Source organism: Mytilus edulis, chromosome 12 (assembly GCF_963676685.1).
Source record: "Mytilus edulis chromosome 12, xbMytEdul2.2, whole genome shotgun sequence".
NCBI classification, from domain to species: Eukaryota; Metazoa; Mollusca; class Bivalvia; order Mytilida; family Mytilidae; genus Mytilus; species Mytilus edulis.
Genome location: NC_092355.1, coordinates 9,695,173 through 9,721,332, shown reverse-complemented (window position 1 = coordinate 9,721,332; position 26,160 = coordinate 9,695,173). Strand labels below are relative to the sequence as shown.

The 26,160-nt window shown below is 31.9% G+C and overlaps 1 protein-coding gene across 2 annotated transcripts; it reads right to left on the bottom strand.

The window, feature by feature from the left end:
- On the bottom strand, nt 1–22,890 carry LOC139499647 (ras-related protein Rab-32-like). 2 transcript variants are annotated; one of them, XR_011658239.1, is made up of 8 exons: nt 22,731–22,890; nt 9,039–9,164; nt 7,350–7,428; nt 5,394–5,575; nt 4,422–4,565; nt 2,595–3,529; nt 1,722–2,008; nt 1–1,589 (listed from the first exon to the last, which is right to left on the bottom strand). XR_011658239.1 is itself a non-coding variant. In XM_071288397.1 (6 exons), exons 1-6 carry the CDS (start codon nt 22,731–22,733, stop codon nt 3,419–3,421), a joined length of 645 nt encoding a protein of 214 aa, XP_071144498.1. In that variant the 5' UTR covers nt 22,734–22,890; the 3' UTR covers nt 1–3,418. The 2 variants fall into 2 exon arrangements, 1 of the variants encoding a protein (XP_071144498.1); XM_071288397.1 differs by having other exon boundaries at nt 1–3,529.
- Between the last annotated feature and the right edge of the window lie 3,270 nt (nt 22,891–26,160).

The window sequence follows — 26,160 nt, the reverse complement described above, 5'->3', positions numbered from 1 at the left end:
TATCAATTAATATATTTATTATCTTACCCTCATTTTATATACATGATGAATAATATAAGCTAGTTAAAAATTACTCTAAAATGATAAAATTATATAAATATTTTATAAATTATATAACAACCATGACTTTGTAACATTCATTCATACTTATTCACACACGATGATATGAAGAAAGTTGTGTCATTATAGATTGTACTGTAAATTCTGATAAATGTTCTTGACCTTTCAACACAAATTCTAGAACTTTTTCAAAATGGTATTTATATTTCTCATGAACTCCGAAATTATTACAATGATTTACAAAAAGAGAAAAATGAGACTTGTTTCAGGTTTGTAAAAATATAAACTCCAATTCATAATTGATTTTGTAACCTTCTCTGTATATCAATATATCACTCAATAAGATCTGACATATTACCAGTAATCAATAATTTGCAATAATAACTGCACTCCATAATTTCTGAATTTACAGTACTGTTTTTGAAACATTTGGCTGTAAGGAAAAAATACAGAACAAAAATAACTCATTGAGACTGTTAATTCAGTCTCAAATGTCAAATATTTTTCTAAATACAATAAGCAACTGAAAATGCCAAGTCAACAAGTAAAACTGCAAAACTGTCTTAGGTAAAATTGTATATGTTTGAAATGTGTAGGCAAATCCCTAGGGACATCAGGTTAGACTAATCTAGTTGATATGAAGTGTAGATATGAAGCCCTCTTCAGCACTCTTCAGTCAATCATGAGGTAAGATTGTTAAAACATTTGTCATACACATTGTTATGTTTTTTTTTTACAAATGAGCAACTAACACGTATGCATTATTGTATCACTGTTTTACTGCATGTGACCTTAATGGTATTTATTTCAAGAGTTCATTATCTACTGTTAATTCAGTAATTATTGCAATGTTTTTGTTATTGTGAAAAATGGGGTATAATCGCAATAATTTAAAATCGAATTTTGAAATTTCTCATGACAGTTTGAATTTTTTTGTAAAATAAAAACAAAATTGTTACAAAAATCTAAAAATAAAAACACATAACTTTTTGAAAATATCTGTTTACAAAAGAGAAGACAGCTCACTAACTGAAAAGTCTTAAATTTGTTCCACTTAATATGGGTTGTGAATGTAGGAGATTTATGCATCAACTAGACATGCAGATATTTTTCTATTGAAATAAGTCCTAAAGGCTCTAAATCTCTGAGTATTACCAAATGCAAAAAGTAACTAAAAAAGACGACTACCCAAAAAAAAAAACATATATAGAAAAGGTGTCTTAGAAATATACATTTAACATCATGTCTTGCATGTGAACTAACAAAATATATTGCTTGCTATAATATAATCAACTATAATCGCATTGCAGTTACATCCGAATCTGTAATTTTGATTGGTTGAGGCATTAAGTAAATTAATAAAAATTCTAGTTTTGTATACAAAATATGCTTCCATCAAAACTATTTACACCTCAAAAAACTAACAAAAATGAAGCATTCATTTCTTAAATAAAAGACTCATTCGCACAATAAACAGCATATATATTCAAAGCACCCATACATTTCAATTCCTGAATACACCTTTATAGCTATTCCGGGCTGACCCAAGAATCTGTCCTGCTTGAACTATTGACAGTTTACATCAATCGCCTTTCCATTGTGGCATCAGATATTTTGTATTATGACGTCAAATTTTTAGGAGAACCTGTGTGATGTCTAGCTATAAGGTCTATTTATGTTCCCTATTTATTATTGAATGCAATAAATAATTGTCATTGAAATGTCAAATGGCAGCTATTTTGATCCAATATGCACATACATTCCAAGTATGTTTACAAAATGATTGATTTGATTTTCATACATGACACTGACAAAAGGTGTTTTTGACAGATACATGGTAGATTAAAAAATTCAAAAATCTACTCTCAGATATAATCTAATAATATTATGAACAGAATTTTTTAAAAGAGCTAGATGGTTTTCTTGTTCTATGGAAAATTGTCCTTTGCTACAACATGTACAATCAGGAACATATATATTGATGGGACTTGACACTACCTGTTTGTAGTCGATTTTGTTGTCGTGCCATCGTAAATAAAGATACAATATGGAAACAGACATGTGTTTAAAACGGACTCACTATTATCCTAAATATTTCTGATAATATCAATAAAATGTCATTCAAACTAGTTTTATAGTAACGCTAGTGTATCAAACATGTATTCTGTCATTTCAAATTTGTTAAAATCGCAAGCAGTTTATCACAGAACTGTGCAGAATGCAAACAAGGTAATAAAAAAATGGCGGCCATTGCCGCAATGATTTACAAATTCCCAAACTATTATAAAACACTTCACGTCAAATAAATCAAACTTATTTTAGTAATTTATATGAAAAAATATGATAAAACTTGTATTTATTTACGGTTATAGAATTATGTGATTTATTTATTGAGCAGTTCCAATAGTTTTTTCGGTCAGACGCTACCAAAATCCATAAATCTCAGGAAGTCTCGGGGAGTCAGAGATTTTTTCAATTTTATACTGAAAAGCGTATCCAATTCATTTCCATTTAGGTATACTGTTCCCAGGTACAATGAAAACACTTTGTGGACTATTATAAATTATAAACTAAAAATTTCCATAATTGTTTCGGACACTCTACCCACTTAAAATCTAGATTGTTTGACAGGTGAACTTAATGCCCTTTGTATGAAGGCATCTTTGTAAGCCCTTTATTTTTGGGAATAGTGTCTTGTCATGTATATTTTTAAAAGCTCTAAAAAAAATTTTTTTTTTTTTACATATTATGTATTTTGAAAACTTGAACAACATTTCAAAACATTAACACTTCAGTTAACAATAAAAACAATGAATTTTATAAACAAACATATCTAAAGAGCTAACATCAACATCATTCGGATCCAGTGGACAGTTAAATGTATGGAGGGCTATCAGTCACATAGTATTTAAATGTATGGTAGGCTGTCACTAACATAAATAATACATGTATGAAGATTTGCACAATATGTCTTCTTTCTGATAAAAATGATCCTGAACATTCAAAATAAAGATCTATCAGCAGGTATTAGCTTTAATCATTATAAAGTATTGAGGGCTATCAATAACACAGTATTTAAATGTATGGAGGGCTATCAGTCACATGGTATTTGAATGTATGGAGGGCTATCAGTCACATATTATATGAGTGTATGGTAGGCTGTCATTGACATAAATAATACATGTATACAAATTTGCACAATATGTCTTCATTTCTATAAACTTATCTTGAACATTCAAAATATAGATCTTCAGCATGTATCAGCTTTAATCATTATAATGTATGGAGGGCTATCAATAATACAGTATTTAAATGTATAGAGGCCTATCAGTAACATAGTATTTAAATGTATGTAAAGTCAAGAGCAGCAACCTTTCTTTTCTGTTAAAGAGGAATCTTTGGGACCATTTAATATTATTCTATCAGTGTCAGCCTCGTCTTTGGCTATTGCTTCGTCATTCTGTAGAATCTGAAAAATATTTATTACAACAAATGACAATGAATGTGTGAATGGCAGTGTTCTCCCCATGGCCTTTTAGTATCATGACAATGTGATGCTATATTTCTAGAATGTGATGCTATCTGAAATGATTTTGTTAGATTATGTTATGGATGTGATGCTATGATTTTTTAAAACAAGATGGTATTTCAAATTTCCTTTTTTACCAGGATGCTATACATAAGATATCTGGGGAGAATTTCTTAGCTAGCATTATCCTTTAAATTCATGGTCCGCTATGTACTGAAAATTCAGAAATTATTGCAAGATTATAATTAAAGAGAATAATTTGACCCTTTGAGGGTTGTTTGAATATTGTACTGTGAATTCATTTTATTATTATTTTATTATTGTGAATACCATGAGCTTTTTAAGCATTGAGGAAACATAAGATTTTAAAGAATATTTGATTTTGTGGTTTTGGCAAAGTCTGCATGTATGCAATAAAAAGTTTGTCCTTATAATTTATGGTCAACCTAGATCCAAGAAATTTTCGAAAACTGGTGTCCAACAAATAATAATGGCCTCACAATATATGAAATATGGACTTGACCACAAAAATGAGACCTCACTATTTTTCTCATTGATGAAGGCTGTACAGTTGCCTATAACTGTTTACATCCATTTGAACTTTAGTGGATAGTTGTCTTATAAAAATAAATGTGTTTTTCATGAAATGAAGTTTTTAGTTAACTGATGATTGAATAATTAAGTTTTGTAGTGATCATGTGTATTACATTTCAAGACAATGAGATCACAAACTACTTTCGTCCAAACTTTAACTTGATATGGGACAGACAAACAGATAAGAAAACACAATAATTGTAGGTGGGGTGTCAAACGCATCAAAACCAATTCTTACCCTGGTCACAAGAAATCTAGCAGCTTCTTCTATATTTATATTTTCTTTTGCTGACGTCTCAAACCATCCAACAAAACCTTTTTCTTTACAAAAATCATCCATCTGAGAGACATTGTTCACTAATCCTTCCTTGGCTTGATCACACTGAAAAATAGAAAGGATAAAACAAGTGTAGATAAATTAAAGTTAAAAAAGAAAATAGAAAATAACAATTTTAATGTAGAAATTCTACATTAAAATTGTTATTTTCTATTTTCATTTTACATATATATTCTACAGTAGAATATCAACTTCAATACTATCAACTTCAATACTTTATCTCAGGAAGGTTATGCATAAAGTGTAAACTGCCTATTCTGACACCTGAGTATTCAAACATCCTGCTTTAACTGACACATTTGTCTGGTCCCAAAATATGGCTATCCTTGCAGAAAAAACCTGATTACTCCAATACCCTACTTAATTTAACATTTTTTCTGCTCCTCCAGTGTGTCTGATATCACAGGTAACACTGTACTAGTTTTACCAGAGGCCCTTTTAATGCATATTTTGGTTTTTGAAAATTAAAGTTCCAATACCTGTACATGGTAAAGAGCCTCAGTGTCCTTCACCTAGGTCTTTGTGCATATTCAACAATGGACTCTCTCTTACATTGAAGACAAGAATAGAATTCATGACAAAAATCTTTTTTGTTGATGAGCAAATGCAAAAACAAAATGGTTTTAAATCGTCACTAAAGGGCAATAACTCCAATGTCATTAAAGTACAATAACTCTATTATTGTTTGTTAAACAATGTTGTACTAACATATCCCATGTGGGGGCTTTAGTGAAATAAAATGTCTTATGTTTTATGTCTTATGTCCAATAAATTGTCTTTGGATAATATCCTAACAGAGGACATCACTTACTTTATTTACCAGTAAAACAAATGGAAAAGGTGACAAAATCCCTGGAAGGGGAAATAACTTACTTTATTTGCCAGTAAAACACATGGTACAGGTGTTGAATCTGAGAGCGTTACTTTACTATCTAAATCTGCTTTCCATTTTGTGACTGCTTCAAATGTTGATGCTCTTGTTACATCAAAAACTATAAAACATCCAACAGCTTCCTTGTAATACACACGAGTCATGTTACCAAATCGCTCTTGACCTAGAAATAGACCAGATAAAAAGTCATTTTTCTTTCAACTGTATTTCTGCATCAAAACCTTTTGGTGGGGTTTGTGATGCTCAGCCTTTAGTTTTTTATGTTGTGTCTTTTGTACCGTTATTAGTCTGTTGGTCTTATCTTTTTAGCCATGGCATTGTCAGTTTAAATTTGACTTATGAATTTGAATGTACCTTTGGTATTGATCACTTCTCTTCTACAGATCTAGAGTATGGACAGTTTTCATACTGCAATTGTACTTTTATGAGTGGGGTGTCACATGTGAAGCAGAAGCTGCTTTTCCTTCTACCACCAGCTTTTGTCTGGGCTCTTGTTGCTGTTTTTACTCAATTTTTAACTTTCTATAAAGCATTGACTGGTCTTTTCCTGTTTTTTTTTGGTTTTTTTTTGCGATGGCATTGTCTGTTTGAGTCCTTATGTGACATCTGGTGGTGAGAGAATCAAGGTTAAGGGTTATGGTGATGTTATAAAATTCAGTTTTGAATGTCCCCTTCCACCTGACCATGTTCATAATCAACAGTAATTTTAATTAAGAAAATTTTTTAATGGTTGTTCAGTTACCCACTCCATTCATATATTTTCAATAACAGTTAATATTTCACATATTTAATACTCAATCATTTATTGTTTTTTTTTTTAAATTGCCTAAAGCCATATTGCACTATTTCATGGAGAATGAAATTTGCATTCTTCACATAAACTGGTGCATTGAAAACTATAGTTTTATGGATGTTGGCTTATCGTCTTATTTATTTTTTCAAAGATTTCAACATCCTCTAGTTTCATTCATGTACGTGCCAAAAAAATATTGCCCTTACTTACTTTTTCTTTTCATAATTTTATTAAATAATGGTTTAGAAATAAAATCTGTTTTGAAAATCATATAAAATTGCTATTTTCTTTTTTATAGTTTTTGAAAGAAAAAATGTGTCAATGTTTTGGATCACCTGAGATCACCCCTAGTTGTTGGTGGGGTTCGTGTTGTTTATTCTTTAGTTTTCTATGTTGTGTCATGTGTACTATTGTTTGTCTGTTTGTCTTTTTTCATTTTTAGCCATGGCGTTGTCAGTTTATTTTCGATTTAAGAGTTTGACTTTCCCTTTGGTATCTTTTGTCCCTCTTTCAAGTATATGAAAAATATATAGAGAATCGTTCCACACCAAATTTCAAAAGATTAATTTATACAAAAAAGTCATCTACATAAAAAAAGGATTCAATATATAACAGTCTTTTAAAAAGTTTGTTATTTCATAAGGGAGGAGCAAACATTTCAAAAATACTTCACATTTTAGATACTTGTACTTATCTCCCTTGAAATATAAATTCTGTGCAAAGACAATTGTACTGTATTCAGGTGAGTATAATATGCACTTGAAAAGGAAGTGTAGATCATACAAAAATTCTAAACAAATGCAAACTATACTACATATTAATCACATACCTGCAATATCCCATAATTGTAACCTCACAACTGTATCAGCTATATTATATTATATACATATACCTGCAATATCCCATAATTGTAACCTGACAACTGTATCAGCTATATTATATCATATACACATACCTGCAATGTCCCATAACTGTAGCCTGACAACTGTATCAGCTATACTATATTATATACACATACCTGCAATATCCCATAATTGTAACCTTACAACTGTATCAGCTATATTATATTATATACACATACCTGCAATATCCCATAACTGTAGCCTGACAACTGTATCAGCTATACTATATTATATACACATACCTGCAATATCCCATAGCTGTAGCCTGACAACTGTATCAGCATCCCAGTTTAATACCTTTAATGCAAAATCTACACCTATCTGTAGTCGCAGTTAAGGAAAGCAAAGTTACATAATATATCAATTCAAATTAGAACAATTACAATATTAAATCAAGCCTTGTGGTCACTTTCCACAGTGAAATAACATTCTCAGATGTATACACTTGTACTTTTGTTTATGTATGTATCATAAGACTCTCAAACAAGTAAACTTATTTATAAATCAAAATATGTATATATATCTTAAATATATTGCATTTGTGTTTGGTTACTGAATCCTTTTTGAAATTCAGACCAGTATTTTATATTACCCAGTATTGCCCAGTATTTCCCAGTAAAACCCAGTAAAACCCGGGTTTTCCCATTATTTCCCACTGGGCTTGGCAATACTCATAAAACCCGGGTTTTTGCCAACCCTGAATAACAATAATTATTATTCTAACAGGAGCCAGTTATTCTGTGGTTTTCATTTGCTGCATTTTCGTAGGCTGCATGCCATGAAATTAAGAATAGAAATGGGGAATGTTTAAAAAAGACAACAACTCGACAAAAGAGTAGATATGGTTTTCATTTATTGATTTGCACATGATAATGACATTTTTTTTCATTTCTGGGCCATTTTAAGCTTGATATGTGATATGTGCTTTGCTTATTGTTGAAGGCCCTAACTGAACTATTAACGCTAACTTTCTATGTTATGTGCATAGTCTCTGGTGGAAAGGTGTCTGAATGGCAATTATACCATATCTTCTTAAACTTATATATATCATTGGCCATAATTCAAAGTTCGAAATTTTTAACATCGGTTTAGTTTTAGTTTAGTTTATTTCATGATGAAATTGTGAGAATTAGTCATGGTTTACAATACTAACAAGAATGTGTCCCCAGTACACAGATGCTCCACTCCTACTATCATTTTCTTTGTTCAGTGGACAGTGAAATTGGGGTCAGAACTCTAATTTGACATTAGTTAGAAAGTTCATATCATAAGGAACATGTATACTAAGTTTCAGATTGATTGGACTTCAACTTCATCAAAAACTACCTCGACCAAAAACTTTAACCTGAAGCAGGACAGACAGACGAATGAATGAACGAACGAATGGACAGACGGACGGATGGACGAACAGACGGACAAACGGACGCACAGACCAGAAAACATAATGCCCCTCTACTATCGAAGGTGGGGCATAAAAATTCAGAAATAATTGTGAGGCTTTTATTGAATCAAATAATGCAACTGGGATAGTATGGCAATTTATAATAACTATTTCATTCTGATATCTGAAACATATATCTGTATGCAGATTTTCCTGAAATTGCAATAATTAAACTCACATTTATGTCTATATATTATTCAACAATTGCAATAATAGTTTCTGAATTTACATGTACAGCACTCTATATATTTCATAAAATTTGTGACATGATCACTGACCCCATGTCTTGGCCAAAGATCTCTTAAAGCTGGTATGAGGGGGGAAAGGAGGGGGCTTGATTGTAAAATAAAGTGCTTAAAACAACGAAATTCAAAATAGAAATTCCCAGATCTGGAAAAGGTCAATCCCAAAATCCCAAGATTAAAAACACCCAATCCTGGTGTCCCTAAAAATGTCATATCTTCTCTCTGGTATGTTTATATAAGGATACAGTGGCTCTGTAATGCTGTGAAAAGAACTGATGAACGTATCGTTTGATGATGCTGGTTTTTCCCGTTCCAAGTTCCCCGATCACTAAGATCTTGTATAAGTGCTCTTTTTTCTCCACTGCAGCTGCCTGTAACAAATAAAAGATGCTTAAAATTGTCATCAAAATTGACTTTAAATTTGAAAGAATATATAAACACAATAAAATATTTATTAATTGATCATGTGTTGATACTGGGAATTCATTTATTTTTTTAAATTGAAGATACTCAATTCCGTGGCTATCATAAATCCCTCATATATCATTTATATATTATGCCTGTGGAAAATTTGAGATTATTAAATATATATTTCAATTCATTTTTTATTATGTGCATCATTACTCATAATTAAAAATACACACACAATCAGTATCAGTGGCAAAAAATATAAGACTTCACTGCGTACAGTACATCTATTTTCTAATAATTCAATAAATACCTGTAAAGCTGATATATTTTCAGTATTTTAATTCTAAAATCAGAATCAATTTTTTTTGTAAAATATTTGAAGTCTAAATTAGGGACCAGCAAAATCTATTCTGGACAAGCCACAAAACATACTAATTTTAGAATTTCAAGTTTAAACCAGATGCTCCGCAGGGTGCAGCTTTATACGACCGCAGAGGTTGAACCCTGAACGGTTGGGGCAAGTATGGACACAACATTCAAGCTGGATTCAGCTCTAAATTTGGATTGTGATTAAATAGTTGACACAGCATAGGTTTCTGACACAGAATGAATGTGGTCTAATGAACTTAAAATACTTTTTTTTCCTTTGAACAATTCACTATGCTGTTGAATATTAATCCTCTCAAAAAAATGTTTGAAGAAATTTTCTTTTTATTTATGAAATCTGAAATGAGAAAAATTTAACCCCCCCCATTTTTTTCACATCCCCTTTCCCTTTTTCCAAAACTGATCTCAATTCAAATTTCTAATGGAGTTTGCAACAATAACTACTCATTTAAATACATCATAAAATATTAAAATGTAACAAAAGGTGCTTGTTATCACTGAATGGTAAAGATTGTTTAAATTTATCAGTTGGTAGTAAAAGTGAATATACATTGTATATTGTATAAAACAATGATTTAAGTTGATTCAAGTACTATTCTGGACAAAGAAAGATAACTCCAATCAATTGAAAATTTCTTGCTATTGCACAATATTGTGCAATTAGATATTTCTTGCTATTGTGCAATACTGTGCAATTGAAAATATTTGCTATTGCACAATACTGTGCAATTGAAGATTTCTTGCTATTGCGCAATACTGTGCAATTGAAAATTTCTTGTTATTGCACAATACTGTGCAATTGAAGATTTCTTGCTATTGCTGAATACTGTGCAATTGAAAATTTCTTGCTATTGCACAATACTTAATATAATAATTTTGGATCCTGATTTGAACCAACTTGAAAACTGGGCCCTGATAATCAAAAATCTAAGTACATGTTTAGATTCAGCATATCAAAAAAGCTCAAGAATTCAATTTTTGTTAAAATCAAACTTAGTTTAATTTTGGACCCTTTGGACTTTAATGTAGACAATTTGAAAACAGCCTAAAAATTAAGAATCTACATACACAGTAAGATGTGGCATATCAAAGAACCCCACTGTTGAGACCAAAACTCCCAAAATCAAACCCAACCTTCCTTAAGTGGTCATAAACCTTGTGTTTAAATTTCATAGATTTCTATTTAATTAAACTAAAGTTATGGTGCGAAAACCAAGAATAATGCTTACTTGGGCCCTTTTTTGGCCCCTTTCCTAAACTGTTCAGACCTCAACTCCCAAATTCAATACCAACCTTCCTTTTGTGGTCATAAACCTTGTGTTTAAATTTCATTGATTTATGTTTACTAAAACTAAAGTTATTGTGCGAAAACCAAGAAAATGCTTATTTGGGCCCTTTTTGGCCCCTAATTCCTAAAAATGTTGGGATCAAAACTCCCAAAATCAATCCCAACCTTCCTTTTGTGGTCATAAACCTTGTGTTAAAATTTCATAGATTTCTATTCACTTTTACTAAAGTTAGAGTGCGAAAACTAAAAGTATTCGGACGACGACGACGCAGACGACGACGCCAACGTGATAGCAATATACGACGAAAAATTAAAATTTTTGCAGTCGTATAAAAAGATTAAACAAGAATGTGTCCATAGTACATGAATGCCCCAACATCTCTATTATTAAATTCCAGTGGACCGTGAAAATGGAATAAAAACTCTAATTTGGCATAAAAAATAGAAAGATCATATCATATGGAACATGTGTACTAAGTTTCAAGTTAATTGGACTCCAGTTTCATCAAAAACTACCTTGACCAGAAACTTTTATCTGAGGCAGGACAGATGGCCGAAGGCACAGACGGATGAACAAACAAATGGACACACAGACCAGAAAACATAATGCCTATGAATTGGTCATAATAAATAGGGCATAAAAAAACACCTAATAATTATCAATGTTGTACATAAAGAGCATTTGATAAGGTGGAATATCTGACCAGCTGAGGAGTATAATGAATTTGACGTCTATACTTACACACATTTGCCGAGTTACATGTTTATATTTTGCATGACTGTCACATGATGTAATGTCAGTAGTGGTCAAGAGTTCCTGCAGCTTGGGAGGCATTGATTACACAAACAACAATACAGCATTTACAATGAGGTATACAGGCCCTTCTGATACATGCCATAATACTTTTAACTTTATACATTTATGTAAATTCTATTGTCAATTATCACGGACCACAATAATAATTTCATCATTGTGTAATTAGTATTGTAAATCATGATTCTATTGTAATCTAAATATTGTCTAAGGCCATATAAAAATATATGTGTGTTTCCTATATCCCTATATAGCTACCTTCCCTATATTTTAAGCTTAGAAACAGCCTATAAAGTTTTTTCTGGTAATTTTTCAATAAGCACTGTTAAAGTCAGAATTTCTCTCCCATAGTCTCAATGGGAAGAAAAAAAATGGTAAAATAAAAAAAAGCCTATACCTTCCTAAGCTAGCCTTATTTTTTATGAAGAAGTTATAGGAAACACACATATTATTTAAACCGCCCTTACCTTAAATGATTATAGATTAATGTTAATATCTTAGGCCATGTTGGCCAAAAAAATAAAGATTTGTTTTGAATTTCCTCACCCACATACACATGATACAGGCCTCTTTTTAAAAAGTTAAACTTACATTGTTTAATGAAATTTATTTTTTAGTAGTTTTGTTTGTGTTTTATGATAAAAACTGCAGGTTTTACATGGTAAACCAATTCAAGGTTAAAAACATAAAACAAACTACAGAAGAATTCCTTAGCTGAAAACACACATTTTCTTTGGCAAAATTGGCCTTTTAATATATTTTACATAAAAGTCAAATTTTTAGTGGCCAAATTTGAATTGTTTTCCACAAGTCATTTTGGGGGCCCTTTATAGCTTGCTGTAACTCAGTGTAAGCCATTAGGCTCCTTGTTGAAGACCATACATTGATCTTTATGGTTTACTTTACTTTAACAAATTGTGACTTGGACATGTTGAATGTAGAGTTGTATCATTAGTACTCAGATCACAACTCTTATATCTATAAAGGCTTATTTTATTATAACTAATAAAGTGCCTGTAAAATTCTATGTTGAACTGGAGTTTTTATATCCTAGTCCCTTTATGGTCATTACATTTGAGGTCAGACTCACACCTACAACATCTCACTTTTGGGTCATGTACATACTACAACAATTATAGATTAAACTTAGTTGACCTTTAGATAACCTTTAGTTGCGTAGGATCTCAGAAACTGACCTTGAAATCACAAAATCTAATTTTGATCAAATATGACTTTTGCCAGTTACAAATGTAAAATTGAGAACGGAAATGGGGAATGTGTCAAAGAGACAACTACCCAACCATAGAACAGACAAAAGCAGAAGGTCACCAATAGGTCTTCAATGCATCTTATAATAATTTACATAATTATAACAAATATATAGTCAACTCATATCTTCAGTAACTGAATATATACTTTTTCATATAGAGTGGGGTGCTCATTTTCGCCACATCTTTCCATGTTTTCTACAGTTTATGTTCAGGTCTAAATGTTTTTGAAGTATACTGATATTTCTATATGAAGATAACTTCAAATGCAAAATATACTTAAGCTTGAAAACCGGTTTGTTTTAAGAAAATCATCTGAAAAGTTAGATTAAAGGGTGTTTGAAATTTCCGGATGTTTTGTCAATGGGGGACACATATTCGCCGTTTTTACACATCTATTTAAAACCAAATAACCGCAGCTTTTAACAATTTTTATCAAATCAATTGCATTATAGATGAATAGCAGACATTTCAAAGGTATAAAGAATTCAAAATTAGGGCATTCAGTCAAATATTTACTTAGAAATACTTCTTTGAAATCGTGTTTTTTATTCAGGAAATTGTCCGAAAATCGTTGCCGTTTTTCGGTCATTTTCTGTAGGAGCCGCAATTTTGTCTCAGTTTAAAAAAATATTATATTTGTTATAAAAATATAATTTACGTGTACATTTCTTTTATTTCAGCCATCCTTTGAAGTTTTTACACCTCAAAATCCTTAAACGGCGAAATTGTGTCCCCGGCGAAAATGAGCACCCCACTCTAGGGGCTTTAGTGGCCAAGTGGTCTAAGTAGTTCTACTACTGTAATCACTAGCCAGTCAATACTGAGCTTGTTAGTTCAAACCCTGCTCATGACGGTACACTTTATTTTCTATAGAAAGTTGGCGATTTCTCTTGGCTAACTCCGGCTGCCTCAACCTATAAAAACTTACCACCATGAAATAGCCCAAAAGTGGCACTTATACATGTTATAAGTGGCATTAAAACACAATCAATCGATCTTTATTATGTTCATTGTATATCCTAAATAACAAAAACTTCATTCTGATTTAACACGAAGTTCTTGCAGCATAACTTGATTAGCCAATGTATCAGAAAAACTCTGTACTTAAATATGTAGGAGATATATATGCTACAAACTTAAAGCGATTTAATTTCCAAAATACGTGCAACACAGTGCAGTTTAAATAATCATTGGAATTATCTGTGGGGACGAGGCAAGCCAAATAATACAGAAAGTTCAAGAAAATGTTTGCTGCCATTATTTCGCGCGTAAAAAGATGCATTTCAAATGAGAAAGAAAATACAAGAAAATGTTTGCTGCCAGTATTTGGCTAATTGTTTGATTCCTCTAATGATTAAAAATTCAACACACTTAAACTTTCAAAAATAACTTAATTATAACATTCTATTTGACAGTAATACTATACTAGTAGTGTAATTAATGTCTGATTGCCAATCATACCACTTCTTCTTATTTTTATAATTAAATTTAAAATCAAAATAAATTAAAATTATAAATAAACAAATTTAGTAGAATGACATCCTGGCTTATCTCCCTTGCAATAAAAACTCCCAGGATGTTTTTTTAATCTCAGGATGTCCTCAGTAATATGCACTGAATTATTGATATCTTTTTATTTAACTTTTGACTTAAATACCTTAAATCATAGCTGTTTCAAACTCATGATTCAAGCACTGGAATTTTTGGCGGATAGAATGTAAAAGACTTTAAGGCATTCAAATATGAAATAAATTATGAATTTTGGTCTGTTTAGTAGGATTCTTAATTAAATCAACTCATTTTTCCAACAATTACATGTGTACTTTGTTTAATAAGGTTGTTTTTATAAGCCTATATTGATATTCATCTGTATAAGGTAGATTTATATATGACACACAGATTATGTGTCTTGTTGACCTTGAATGTCATTATCTATAAATAACTTACAGTTTTACCAATGAAGATTAGCAGATTAGTGATAGATCTATCTGATCAGGATGTTATTATCATCTAATATGTGATAGATCTATCTGATCAGGATGTTATTATCATCTATTATGTGATAGATCTATGTGAGTCATCTGTCAATGTAAAATCCCACTTATCATGGTTATATTTGGTTGAATTAAAATGAAGGGTTACCAGGTGAATATTTGGAAAGGGCCATAACTCTTGAAAGGATAAAGTCATGCCACCAAAATTCAAATTTGATCTATGTTTTGTTGTAATATATAAGCATTTAAAGTACAAGTTTTAAGTTTCATAACATTGCTATTATAGCCAAATACAGTTGGAGAACAGAAACCTACTTTGGGACAATGTAAAGACGGACTTAAACTAAGGGACGTACAGATTGACAAGGGTTCAAATTATGCTGCTCTGCTTTGGCAGGAACATAATAAAACTAGAGGCTCTAAAGAGCCTGTGTCGCTCACCTTGGTCTTTGTGAATATTAAACAATGGACACAGATGGATTCATGACAAAATTGTGTTTTGGTGATGGTGATGTGTTTGTAGATCTTACTTTACTAAACATTCTTGCTGCTTACAATTATCTCTTTCTATAACAGTACTTTCTGTGGAAAATGTTATTGAAAATCTTCAAATTTTAAGAAAATTGTTAAAAATTGACTATGAAGGGCAATAACTCCTTAGGGGGACAATTGACTATTTTGGTCATAGTGACTTATTTTTAGTTCTTACTTTGCTGTACATTATTGCTGTTTACAGTTTATCTCTATCTATAATAATATTCAAGATAACAAAAAAACAGCAAAATTTCCTCAAAATTACCAATTCAGGGGCAGCAACCCAACAACGAAATGTCCGATTCCTCTGAAAATTTCAGGGCAGATAGATCTTGACCTGATGAACAATTTTACCCCATGTCAGATTTGCTCTAAATGCTTTGGTTTTTGAGTTATAAGCCAAAAACTGCATTTTACCCCTATGTTCTATTTTTAGCCATGGCGGACATCTTGGTTGGTTGGTCGGGTCATTGGACACATTTTCTAAACTAGATACCCCAATGATGATTATGGCCAAGTTTGGTTAAATTTGGCCCAGTAGTTTCAGAGGAGAAGATTTTTCTAAAAGATTACTAAGATTTACGAAAAAATGGTTAAAAATTGACTATAAAGGGCAATAACTCCTAAAGGGGTCAACTGACCATTTTGGTCATGTTGATTTATTTGTAGATCTTACTTTGCTGAACATTATTGCTGTTTACAGTTTATCTCTATCTATAATAATATTCAAGATAATAACCAAAAACAGCAAAATTTCCTTAAAATTACCATTTCAGGGGCAGCAACCCAACAACAAAATGTCCGATTCATCTGAAAATTTCAGGGCAGATAGATCTTGACCTGATGAACAATATTACCCCATGTCAGATTTGCTCTAAATGCTTTGGTTTTTGAGTTATAAACCAAAAACTGCATTTTACCCCTATGTTCTATTTTTAGCCATGGCGGCCATCTTGGTTGGTTGGCCGGATCACCGGACACATTTTTCAAACTAGATACCCCAATGATGATTATGGCCAAGTTTGGTTAAATTTGGCCCAATAGTTTCAGAGGAGAAGATTTTTCTAAAAGATTACTAAGATTTACGAAAAATGGTTAAAAATTGACTATAAAGGGCAATAACTCCTAAAATGGTCAACTGACCATTTTGGTCATGTTGACTTATTTGTAGATCTTACTTTGCTGAACATTATTGCTGTTTACAGTTTATCTCTATCTATAATAATTTTCAAGATAATAACCAAAAACAGCAAAATTTCCTTAAAATTACCATTTCAGGGGCAGCAACCCAACAACGAAATGTCCGATTCATCTGAAAATTTCAGGGCAGATAGATCTTGACCTGATGAACAATATTACCCAAGTCAGATTTGCTCTAAATGCTTTGGTTTTTGAGTTATAAGCCAAAAACTGCATTTTACCCCTATGTTCTATTTTTAGCCATGGCGGCCATCTTGGTTGGTTGGCCGGGTCACCGGACACATTTTTTAAACTAGATACCCCAATGATGATTGTGGCCAAGTTTGGTTAAATTTGGCCCAATAGTTTCAGAGGAGAAGATTTTTGTAAAAGTTAACGCAGGACGACGACGACGGACGACGACGGACGACGCCGGACGCCGCCGGACGCCAAGTGATGAGAAAAGCTCACTTGGCCTTTCGGCCAGGTGAGCTAAAAAAGCACTTAAGTTTATGGGCTTAATATTAAGGAAGATAACTAATGGGAATCATTAACTTTTATTTCATTTTGCCTTAGTTAAAGAAAAAAATTAAATTTGAAGAATGCCTATAAAATGTTTAAGTTCATTTGATGGTAGATTGATTGATTGTTTGATTGTGTTTTAACACCACTTTTAAGCGCCATGTTTTTGCTATTTCGATGGTGGCCAGTTTTTATTGGTGAAGGATCGAAGCCTGAGTGCCTGGAGTAAACCACCAATCCTTGACAGGAAACTGACAACCCTAGGCCTAGTCAATTAAGATTGGAGTCAAGTGCACCTGCACGAGCAGGGTTTAAACTCACAACTTCAGTAATAGAACTATATTTAACTACATAAGAGCACTTGGTCATGAAGGCCCCTAACTGATGATAGAGAAAAGAGTTATAATGGCACTAGACAATAAATGTCATTCTTACCCTGTTTACTTTTATTACATAATAGTCAGGTGATTCAATCCATCCGTTTTGATTGGCTGCCACTTGATTATTACTATCCAATGACATTTTATTTTTCACATAACAAATATCAGGTGACTGAATTAGACTTAGCCATCCATTTCGATATGTTCACAATGTACATTATAAAGTAATTTTTAGCTCAAAATTTGAAAATATATTTTTCTTCTCAGCAGTAGTATTATTGCTCTGACAATAGGAATTAAAAATATTCATAAACTATTCACAGAAACACACTTCCAATAATTCAGAGCTCATAAAAGTCGGTTCACAAAATTAATATCACATTGTCATTATCATGGTCATTACCTCATGACCTTGAATAATTCTTACATCCAAAAAAATACTCTTTCACAATAAAAATATGAATTTCATATTTGTTACTATCATGACTATAACAGATATTTTTTTCAAATTCGAATAAATGTCACAAGGTTGTGTCCTCTTACTAAGACTGATTATAACTTAATGGTGTTAATGCATGTAAATGCATATGTAAATGATTATATTGCAGCTTCATCTAATCCTTTAACTGTTAATACACTTTTAAGAAGTTATCACCAAAGGTAAAATCTCATCCTATTGTTCATTAGGGATAAGGGATTATTTTTGGTAAAATGTGTAGTTGTAAATTTTCGAGATATTACAAATAATTGTAATTAAAGTGATACCATCTGTATTTTATCAATCTGAATGATTGGTGGGATTTTAACAACAGCCTTAAGATTGTGTTGATGGATCACTTTTCAATGTTTCATATAATCTACAGCTAATATAGTTCATGCTCTTTCCTTTAAACAAGAACTTTGTATTTCTTTATATTTATTCAATGAAACAAGAATTTTTAGGGTGAAGTTCAAGCACATAGCTCCAGTATTTAAGAAGCACACAGCAGAAAGCTTAAGTACTTAAAGCTTGAAGCCCACTTACATTTGCAGGATTTTCTCGCTGTGTTGAAGACCCATTGGTAAAAAACAGAGTAGTTTATTCATAAAACTGAAAAACAGCTGAGGGCAGTTTATTCATAAAACTTAAAACCAGGGCAGTTTAATCATAAAACATTGTTAAAACCAGGGCAGTTTAATCATAAAACATTGTTAAAACCAGGGCAGTTCATTCATAAAACTGAATAAAAGAAATGTCTATCATATAAATACAAACATAGATTTTTTATCTGACTGAATTTATAATATCTTACCATCTCACTAGACAAGTTTTTGATTATTTGTCAAATTTCAGTTATGCAACACAGATAATACATAAATTCAATATTATTATTATAATTTATTCAAATATCTAAAAAGTGAAAAGTCAATATCATTCATTCCATTTATATCCCTTTAATAATGGTTACATCATATAAACAGAGTTCACCTTATTTAGGAAAAAATGAGGGTGAATTGGCTAATTTAATATTTTGAAATACATCAAGAAAAAAAAAAACACCATATGATTTTTACAGTTCGTTCTTATGTTGTACTGTTATACCACTGTCCAAGGTAAGGAGGAGGGTTGGGATACGGCTAACATGTTTAACCCAGCCACATTATTTATGTATGTGCCTGTCCCAAGTCAGGAACCTGTAATTAAGTGGTTGTTGTTTGTTTATATGTTACATATTTGTTTTTCGTTCATTTTTTTATACAAATAAGGCCGTTTTCTTGTTTGAATTGTTTTACATTGTCATATCGGGACCTTTTATAGCTGACTATGCGGTATGGTCTTTGCTCATTGTTGAAGGCTGTATGGTGACCTATAGTTGTTAATGTCTGTGTCATTTTGGTCTCTTGTGGATAGTTGTCTCATTGACAATCATACCACATCTTCTTTCTAAACTATAATCTATATAATAGTATAAGATAAAGGTGAGAGTAATTGTCTATCATTTTAATTTACAGTAAACAATTACAGGTTTACAGTTTGATCCATTGTACTACCTAGACTGATTTTAATTCTTTCTAAAGATGTGACAAATTACAAGACAACAGTACATATTATTTTGTCAGTCTGTTTTATAAATGTTTGAAGACAAGACAAAACATTGACAATGTTTACCTTGTAGAGGTGATGTTTTTATTCAAACCTAGCTATGATATTGTCACCTAATTATAGTCAATTAAACCAATAGCAATCATAAACTATAGTCTGACAGCTTCTATTGTCAATGCAATAACAATGTCAGATGTGATTTCAAATGCATCAAACTAAAGAGAACAAGCAGATAAATAAACGTTGCATTTGCTATATAAGGGGGGTCTCAGTGGGGGGGGGGGGGGGGGGGTCTGATCCCAGATCCCACTTAAGGTTTTGTCAGATTCCCGTATCCCGCTTACACTATATACGTAATTAATTCTCATTTGTTTTGTCATTTCCCGGGTCCCGGTAGACCTCATTTCCCGTTTTCACGGCACAATAATTTGACTTTCACGTGTCACGCTTACAAAAAAATCTGCAATCCTGCGTCACGCTTAGACCCCATTAGGACCCACTATTTAAGGTATAAATGCACATAAATGATGCCTGACCAATTTAATTTCATTGCTGAAATAAGATCTCAAATATATAAGGAATCATCTTTCATAAACTCTGGACATTAAGACTCTCATAAACTCGTGGACAATTCAGAGCTTGCTATATTGTCTGTTGTTGTTGATGGGTGGCTGTCTCATTGACTTATATCTCACATCTCCAACATTGACTTGTATTTTACATCTCCAATCTCCTCAGTTGTATATCAAAACTTACTTACCATATTATATATATAATACAACATATAACTGCTTGCTACATCCATCTTTAATTTGCTCAGCCTTCTGATCTGAGCACCTGAGGTCACTCCTGGCTTTGGTGGGGTTTGTGTTGCGCAGTATTTAGTTTTCAATAATGTATTTCAAATACAGTCATTTGTCTTTAGGTCGTTTTTCATTTTTTGCCTTGGCATTGTTAGTTTATTTTCTACTTTAAGGATGTACTTAGGTGAGGTTTTGGAATAAGTGTCAAATGTTCGAACTCCTCAATGTTTTTCCATACGAAATATAGTAAACTTAATTTTGCCCCATAACACCTATTTATCTTTTAACATAAGACTTAATAGCTCATAAGAGGCCATTTGACCAAATTTAAGCAGATTCTTGATTTTCTTTCGTTTGATTTGAGACCCAAATAATACCAATGCAAATACAAGGTAAAAGTCAGAGTCAGTCCTTTCCCACAATATTTCATAAATCAAATATCTCGAAAAAGAGCTCCATAACCTTTCATTAATTCTAGCTTATTTTGATTCATAACTAATACTCTTCCAGCTAAAGTATCAATTTTTAATTCTTGATTTATTTAATTTACCTTAAATCACCTAAGTACATCCTTAACTTACATATGTTATTATCCCTTTGGTTACTCAATTTTCAGCCCCTCTTCAAATGAGGCTAAATTTCCTAATTTCATTTATAAAGATTGCTCAATTATCTGTTTGTTTATATTATTTTTTTTTAAATATTTACGTTTATTTTGATTTGTTGAATGTATTTGATAACCAAACTGATAAGTGATAACAATAAAGGGAAGTTTGGAAAATTTATCAAGTTAAAAATATAATCATCACATGTATTATGTCATCAGTTTAATTTAACAGACGCAGATCCCGTCCTTTTGTGAAACAGGGAATTCCAACCACACTGAGAACTATGAACCATTCTCATAACAGAAAAAAAAGGGGGAGGTTCTAGTCTATTGATCACGCCGGTGACTTCCTGGATCTGCTAATGATGCAAGCTTAATACTTTACAGCTTATAAATCTTAACTTGCATGAATAAAAAAATACCTTATTCATGTTCATGATGTTATAGTTACAACTTGATTTTTGCATTGCAATTCAGTCAGTGGTTATATTTATACTTATATAAATACAAGTGGGTCTGGGTTTACAGAATAATGGACAAAAATGATGAAGAATAAAGAACATGAAGAATAATGGGCAAAAATATAGTTTTTTAAAATAGAGAAAAATGACCTAAAAAATTAAAGAATACAGAATTAAGATCAATTAAAGGACCTCCTATCAGGACCTTTATACAAGTCAAATTTATTTAAGAGTTCAACCTCTTATCTCAAGAACTGAAGCAAAGAAATCTACACTGTACATTGTAACATGCAAATAAATGAATTCGACATTGTCTGTGAAATTTTACATTTATGAATAGTAAAGACTCCTTTAAATGATGGACCATGTAGTCGAACATGTTAACATGGTCAAAAGAAATCCAAGAAAAGCAGAAATTATGACATTTGTATAGAATTAGTAATTCAAATGTTGTATCACTGTATACATGGTATATCATGTATATAGAGGTAGTCTAATCATGCAAATCGACTGGTTGAGTTAGGGAAGATAGAGGATTCCAAATCATCTACATGTAGTACCAACCATTAAAATATTGGTGGCAGCAAGCAACTACTGCATGTACAGGCAGTCTATTTGATTTTATTAGGTATATCATAGTATATAATGACCAACCAACATGTCCATGGACAGATCTGCCCAGCCCCCCCCCCCCCTCTTTTTCGTGGGAAAAATCTGGTTGATTATATAGGGAATCACTGAAGTGTGACTGGAGTGTCCCCCTCCCCTTTTATGTTAGTCAGCTGCCCCCCCCCCCCCCCCTTTTCCCCTTTTATGAAAAGTTCTGGATCTGCCACTGATGTCTGGGTCGGTTAAAGTCTGCCTTTAGATTTATGAGATTGAGATTTGGAATCCTGCTGGAACATTTGTACTATCCATGTATTTACAATATAGGTAGTATGTTGAACAGTTGTTATAAATGCAATTTAAATGTCAAAATATAGGACAAGGTGTTTGACCCAATAAACTTTTGTAAACATACACTGATTTAGACACATGATCGTCTAACGACTATAAAGCAGCGGCGGTCGTTTCAAAAAGACTATATACCTCTTCTACTCATTTTTTAGGGAATTAGGGGGTCTGTACTTTAGACTGACTTTATTGAATCCACAGGTTGTGCCGGAAGTTTTGATCTTGACAGTTTACTCTAATTGTACTTACCATTACGATCACATATATCGTATACAGTTCATGAATGTATTCTGTGCTAAATTCCTTAATTAAGACATTTCTTTTCACTGTATAAACTGCTAACTTGTCTTCTGACTTGTCTGTCACATGACTTGCATACGGAAAAGTTCGTAACCTCTTTGATATTTATATGGATTGCTTCGATAAGTCTAGAGAGTTAACGTATTTCCCGCGGTTATAGTCATACCAACATTAATCATTTATAAACAGCGCATCCGAATGGACCTCCGATAATAATAGGGCCTATTAATAAAAGCGTTTCTCTTTTTAAAGACTTTTTTTTAACTATAACAGAGTCTTTAAGAATCTTGCAATCAACTTCAAAAACATTTTTCCCTACATTTCTTTTTATTTTCTCTTGTTTGGTCATTGCGTTTTATATTTTATAAGTAGGTAAGTTTGGGACTATTGTATGCACGTTATACTAAGAGTCCCATGGTGTGTACATATTGTTTACTCAGCCTTTCTAACTTATGAGCTTAAATTTTTTAGTATGCTTATAAATTATCAATTGTGAATACATTAGTTTATCTTGAAAGTGTTTGTTAATTTAAAAGTTTTAATTTTAGTCACTTAGTTTACTTTTAGTTTTGCTTTCAAAAAAAAGTGCTTGGCACGTAGTTCCATAACTGAGCCAGTATATGTTAGCCCTTAACTATAAAATGTCATATGTGTAACATCCGGCTATCAACATAAGAAACATTTTCTCAAGCTTACAACAACATAAAAATAATCAAGACATGTTACAATGTTTCTTAAATTAATAAATGCCACAGACTTTTATATACAAAATATATTTAATAGATGTAGGAAGATGTGGTTAAAGCCTAAATAAAAATTAATCAACATGGTACTATCTAAGTAATGCCCAGTGGCAAATACTTCATACATATTCAGAACGCTTTCGAAAATATACGACATCGAAGTAAAGTTAAAATTTCATTGTAAATATTACTATAGATAGATTGCTGTCTCGTCGACGTTCGCTTACATGTTTTTTTTTTTTTTTTTTCTTTTTTTTTTCATATTCTGACAGGTATATTATGAGAATTAAGCAATACCACATCCTACATGGAATAGAATAAATCGTCACGACACCGTAAACAAAGCGTTATTTAGATGAATTTCAAAATAATTTTTTTTTACATGATCGATATGTTTATTCTTGTAACTTTTTTTTTGTGTGTGTGTGTTCTTTTCCTTTTCACGTTAGGTCCGCGCGAATGTGCGTTAGTAGGAATTGCCATGCAGTCTACTCAAAATATATGTCCTGGGTTGAGTTCAATATAGTAGCAGCTACGTAGCTGCTATCAATATCAATCAGTTATAACAACTAGGCTATAGCTACACGTTCAATAGTCAAAAGCTACGAAGAACTACGGTAGCCGCTACGAGATTGAACGCAACCCTGTCCATTCGTCATCGATCCGTCTACATTATTTGACAAATAACACGACTTATCCCGGTGTTGTCTAATTTCTATAGATAGTATAGTATAGAACAAAATGATAATCAGTCTATGGAAGAAGCGTATCGATAAAAACTTTTCTTTTATCACATAGCGCTATTGTCTAATATCAATTGAAAATATATGCAGACATTCCATGCGGAAAATGTTCCAACGAAAAATTAAGAAAATACTGACTAATTTTTTTGAGACCAGTATTACTTATCTTCTTATATCTATAAATCTTTAAAAATTTCCCTTTATAAATAACTACTTTCCAGTCCTCCAACTGAACGATCTAAATTTATAAATATAGAAAAGATATATACACATTTCTAACGTCAACAGACATTTACATCTTATTTATTTGTGTTCTTAACATTTTTTTTAGTACTCATGCATTGAAGAAATGAATTTATAACAAGCGATATGGATTGTTATTTTGCACTAAGAAATGTTCGCGTATTTATACGATCGGTTACTAGTCAAAAACGAAAGTCAAATCTCTGTGGCAACAATACATCCAATCTAATTAAAAACCGATCTCTCATACGCGACATATCAGAAAACGGGAGCGATGAGAGATAGTTTTTTTAATTTAAATTAGATTGCAATACATCGGAATGCCCGTCATCGCGATGTAAAATAACTTCTACGCGGCGAGCTGATTATGTTCATAGAGATATCGATTTACCAACGGGAAAAGTCTTTAATATAAAAAAAAACTGTTTTCCTTCTCAATATTTTTTTCTATGGTTAATAATAAATACATTTTCTGTTTGACAAGATTTTTGATTTTTGTTGTATCTGAAGTTGTCCAATTTATAGTCTGAGGCTACTCAGTTGGTATCTTCAAAGTTCGGGACATCAGCATTTTTGCACATTTTAATTTGTTTGGATTATTTATTTTACCATTTGAATATTCATTGTAATTTGGAGCTGTATTGGATTGGATTGTTTGAATAAATGAGTGATATTTTTTGTCTATTTCGATATTACCAAGGTGGATAGGCTAATGCAGTGTGACCAGTATATTAGAATCTAATAGGTCGGTTGACTATTTGCAACCGCATTTAAATTCCGCCATTGCATCATCACTTCAAATAGAATTAGTCGGCTAAACCATGTGATTGAAAACAATAGACTGAATAGGTTGTTAACACTTTCAACTATCAATAAGGTCAAGCAACATTTTCGAAATGATAAGTTCATGTTAGCGTTAATTTTGTTACAATTACGAAATTTTAGTGTAATTGATCCTAAAACATTAAACCGGTCATGATCTAAGTTTGTGAATTATGTTTGCAGTTTTCTTGACATGCATGCATTGTGACGTGTCATCGGATTCATTTTATATTAGAAAACTATAGCAGTTATATTAGAAAAGTATCGCATTCACAATTTTTTTTATATTGTTTTAGAAAAGAGTCATTACTCAAGTTATGCCGAGAAATCTGCCTTTCTTCGTACGGATGCTAACATTCGTCTGAAATTTCCCACAATGCAACTCGTTGATTTAAGACAATATCGCTCGTTGATATAAGAAAAGTTTTTATCGAATCGCTTCTTCCATAGACTGATAATTAGTTACTGAATGTGTTGTTTGTCATGCTAGTACACTGAACATGCTGAAATGAGTCGGACAAAATATGACATGATTTTTTTTAACTATTTGTCCATTATAATCTTTAATCTAAATGTTCATATTACCCTTGAAATTACAAAAAAAAAACGGAGCGTACCTTAGACTCCTATAAAATTCAGATATTCTAAAAAAAAGGGGGTCATCTTGTACTCAAAACAATGTGTTAATGAAGTGCCATTTGTCTAATAAAGCGGTCTGACTTTGAGCCCCGCCCCACCACCATCACCACCAAGCCATCTTGAGAGTGTGATATAACTGCACATAATAATAACGAACTATAAACATGTAACTGCGAGTACTCTCAGATC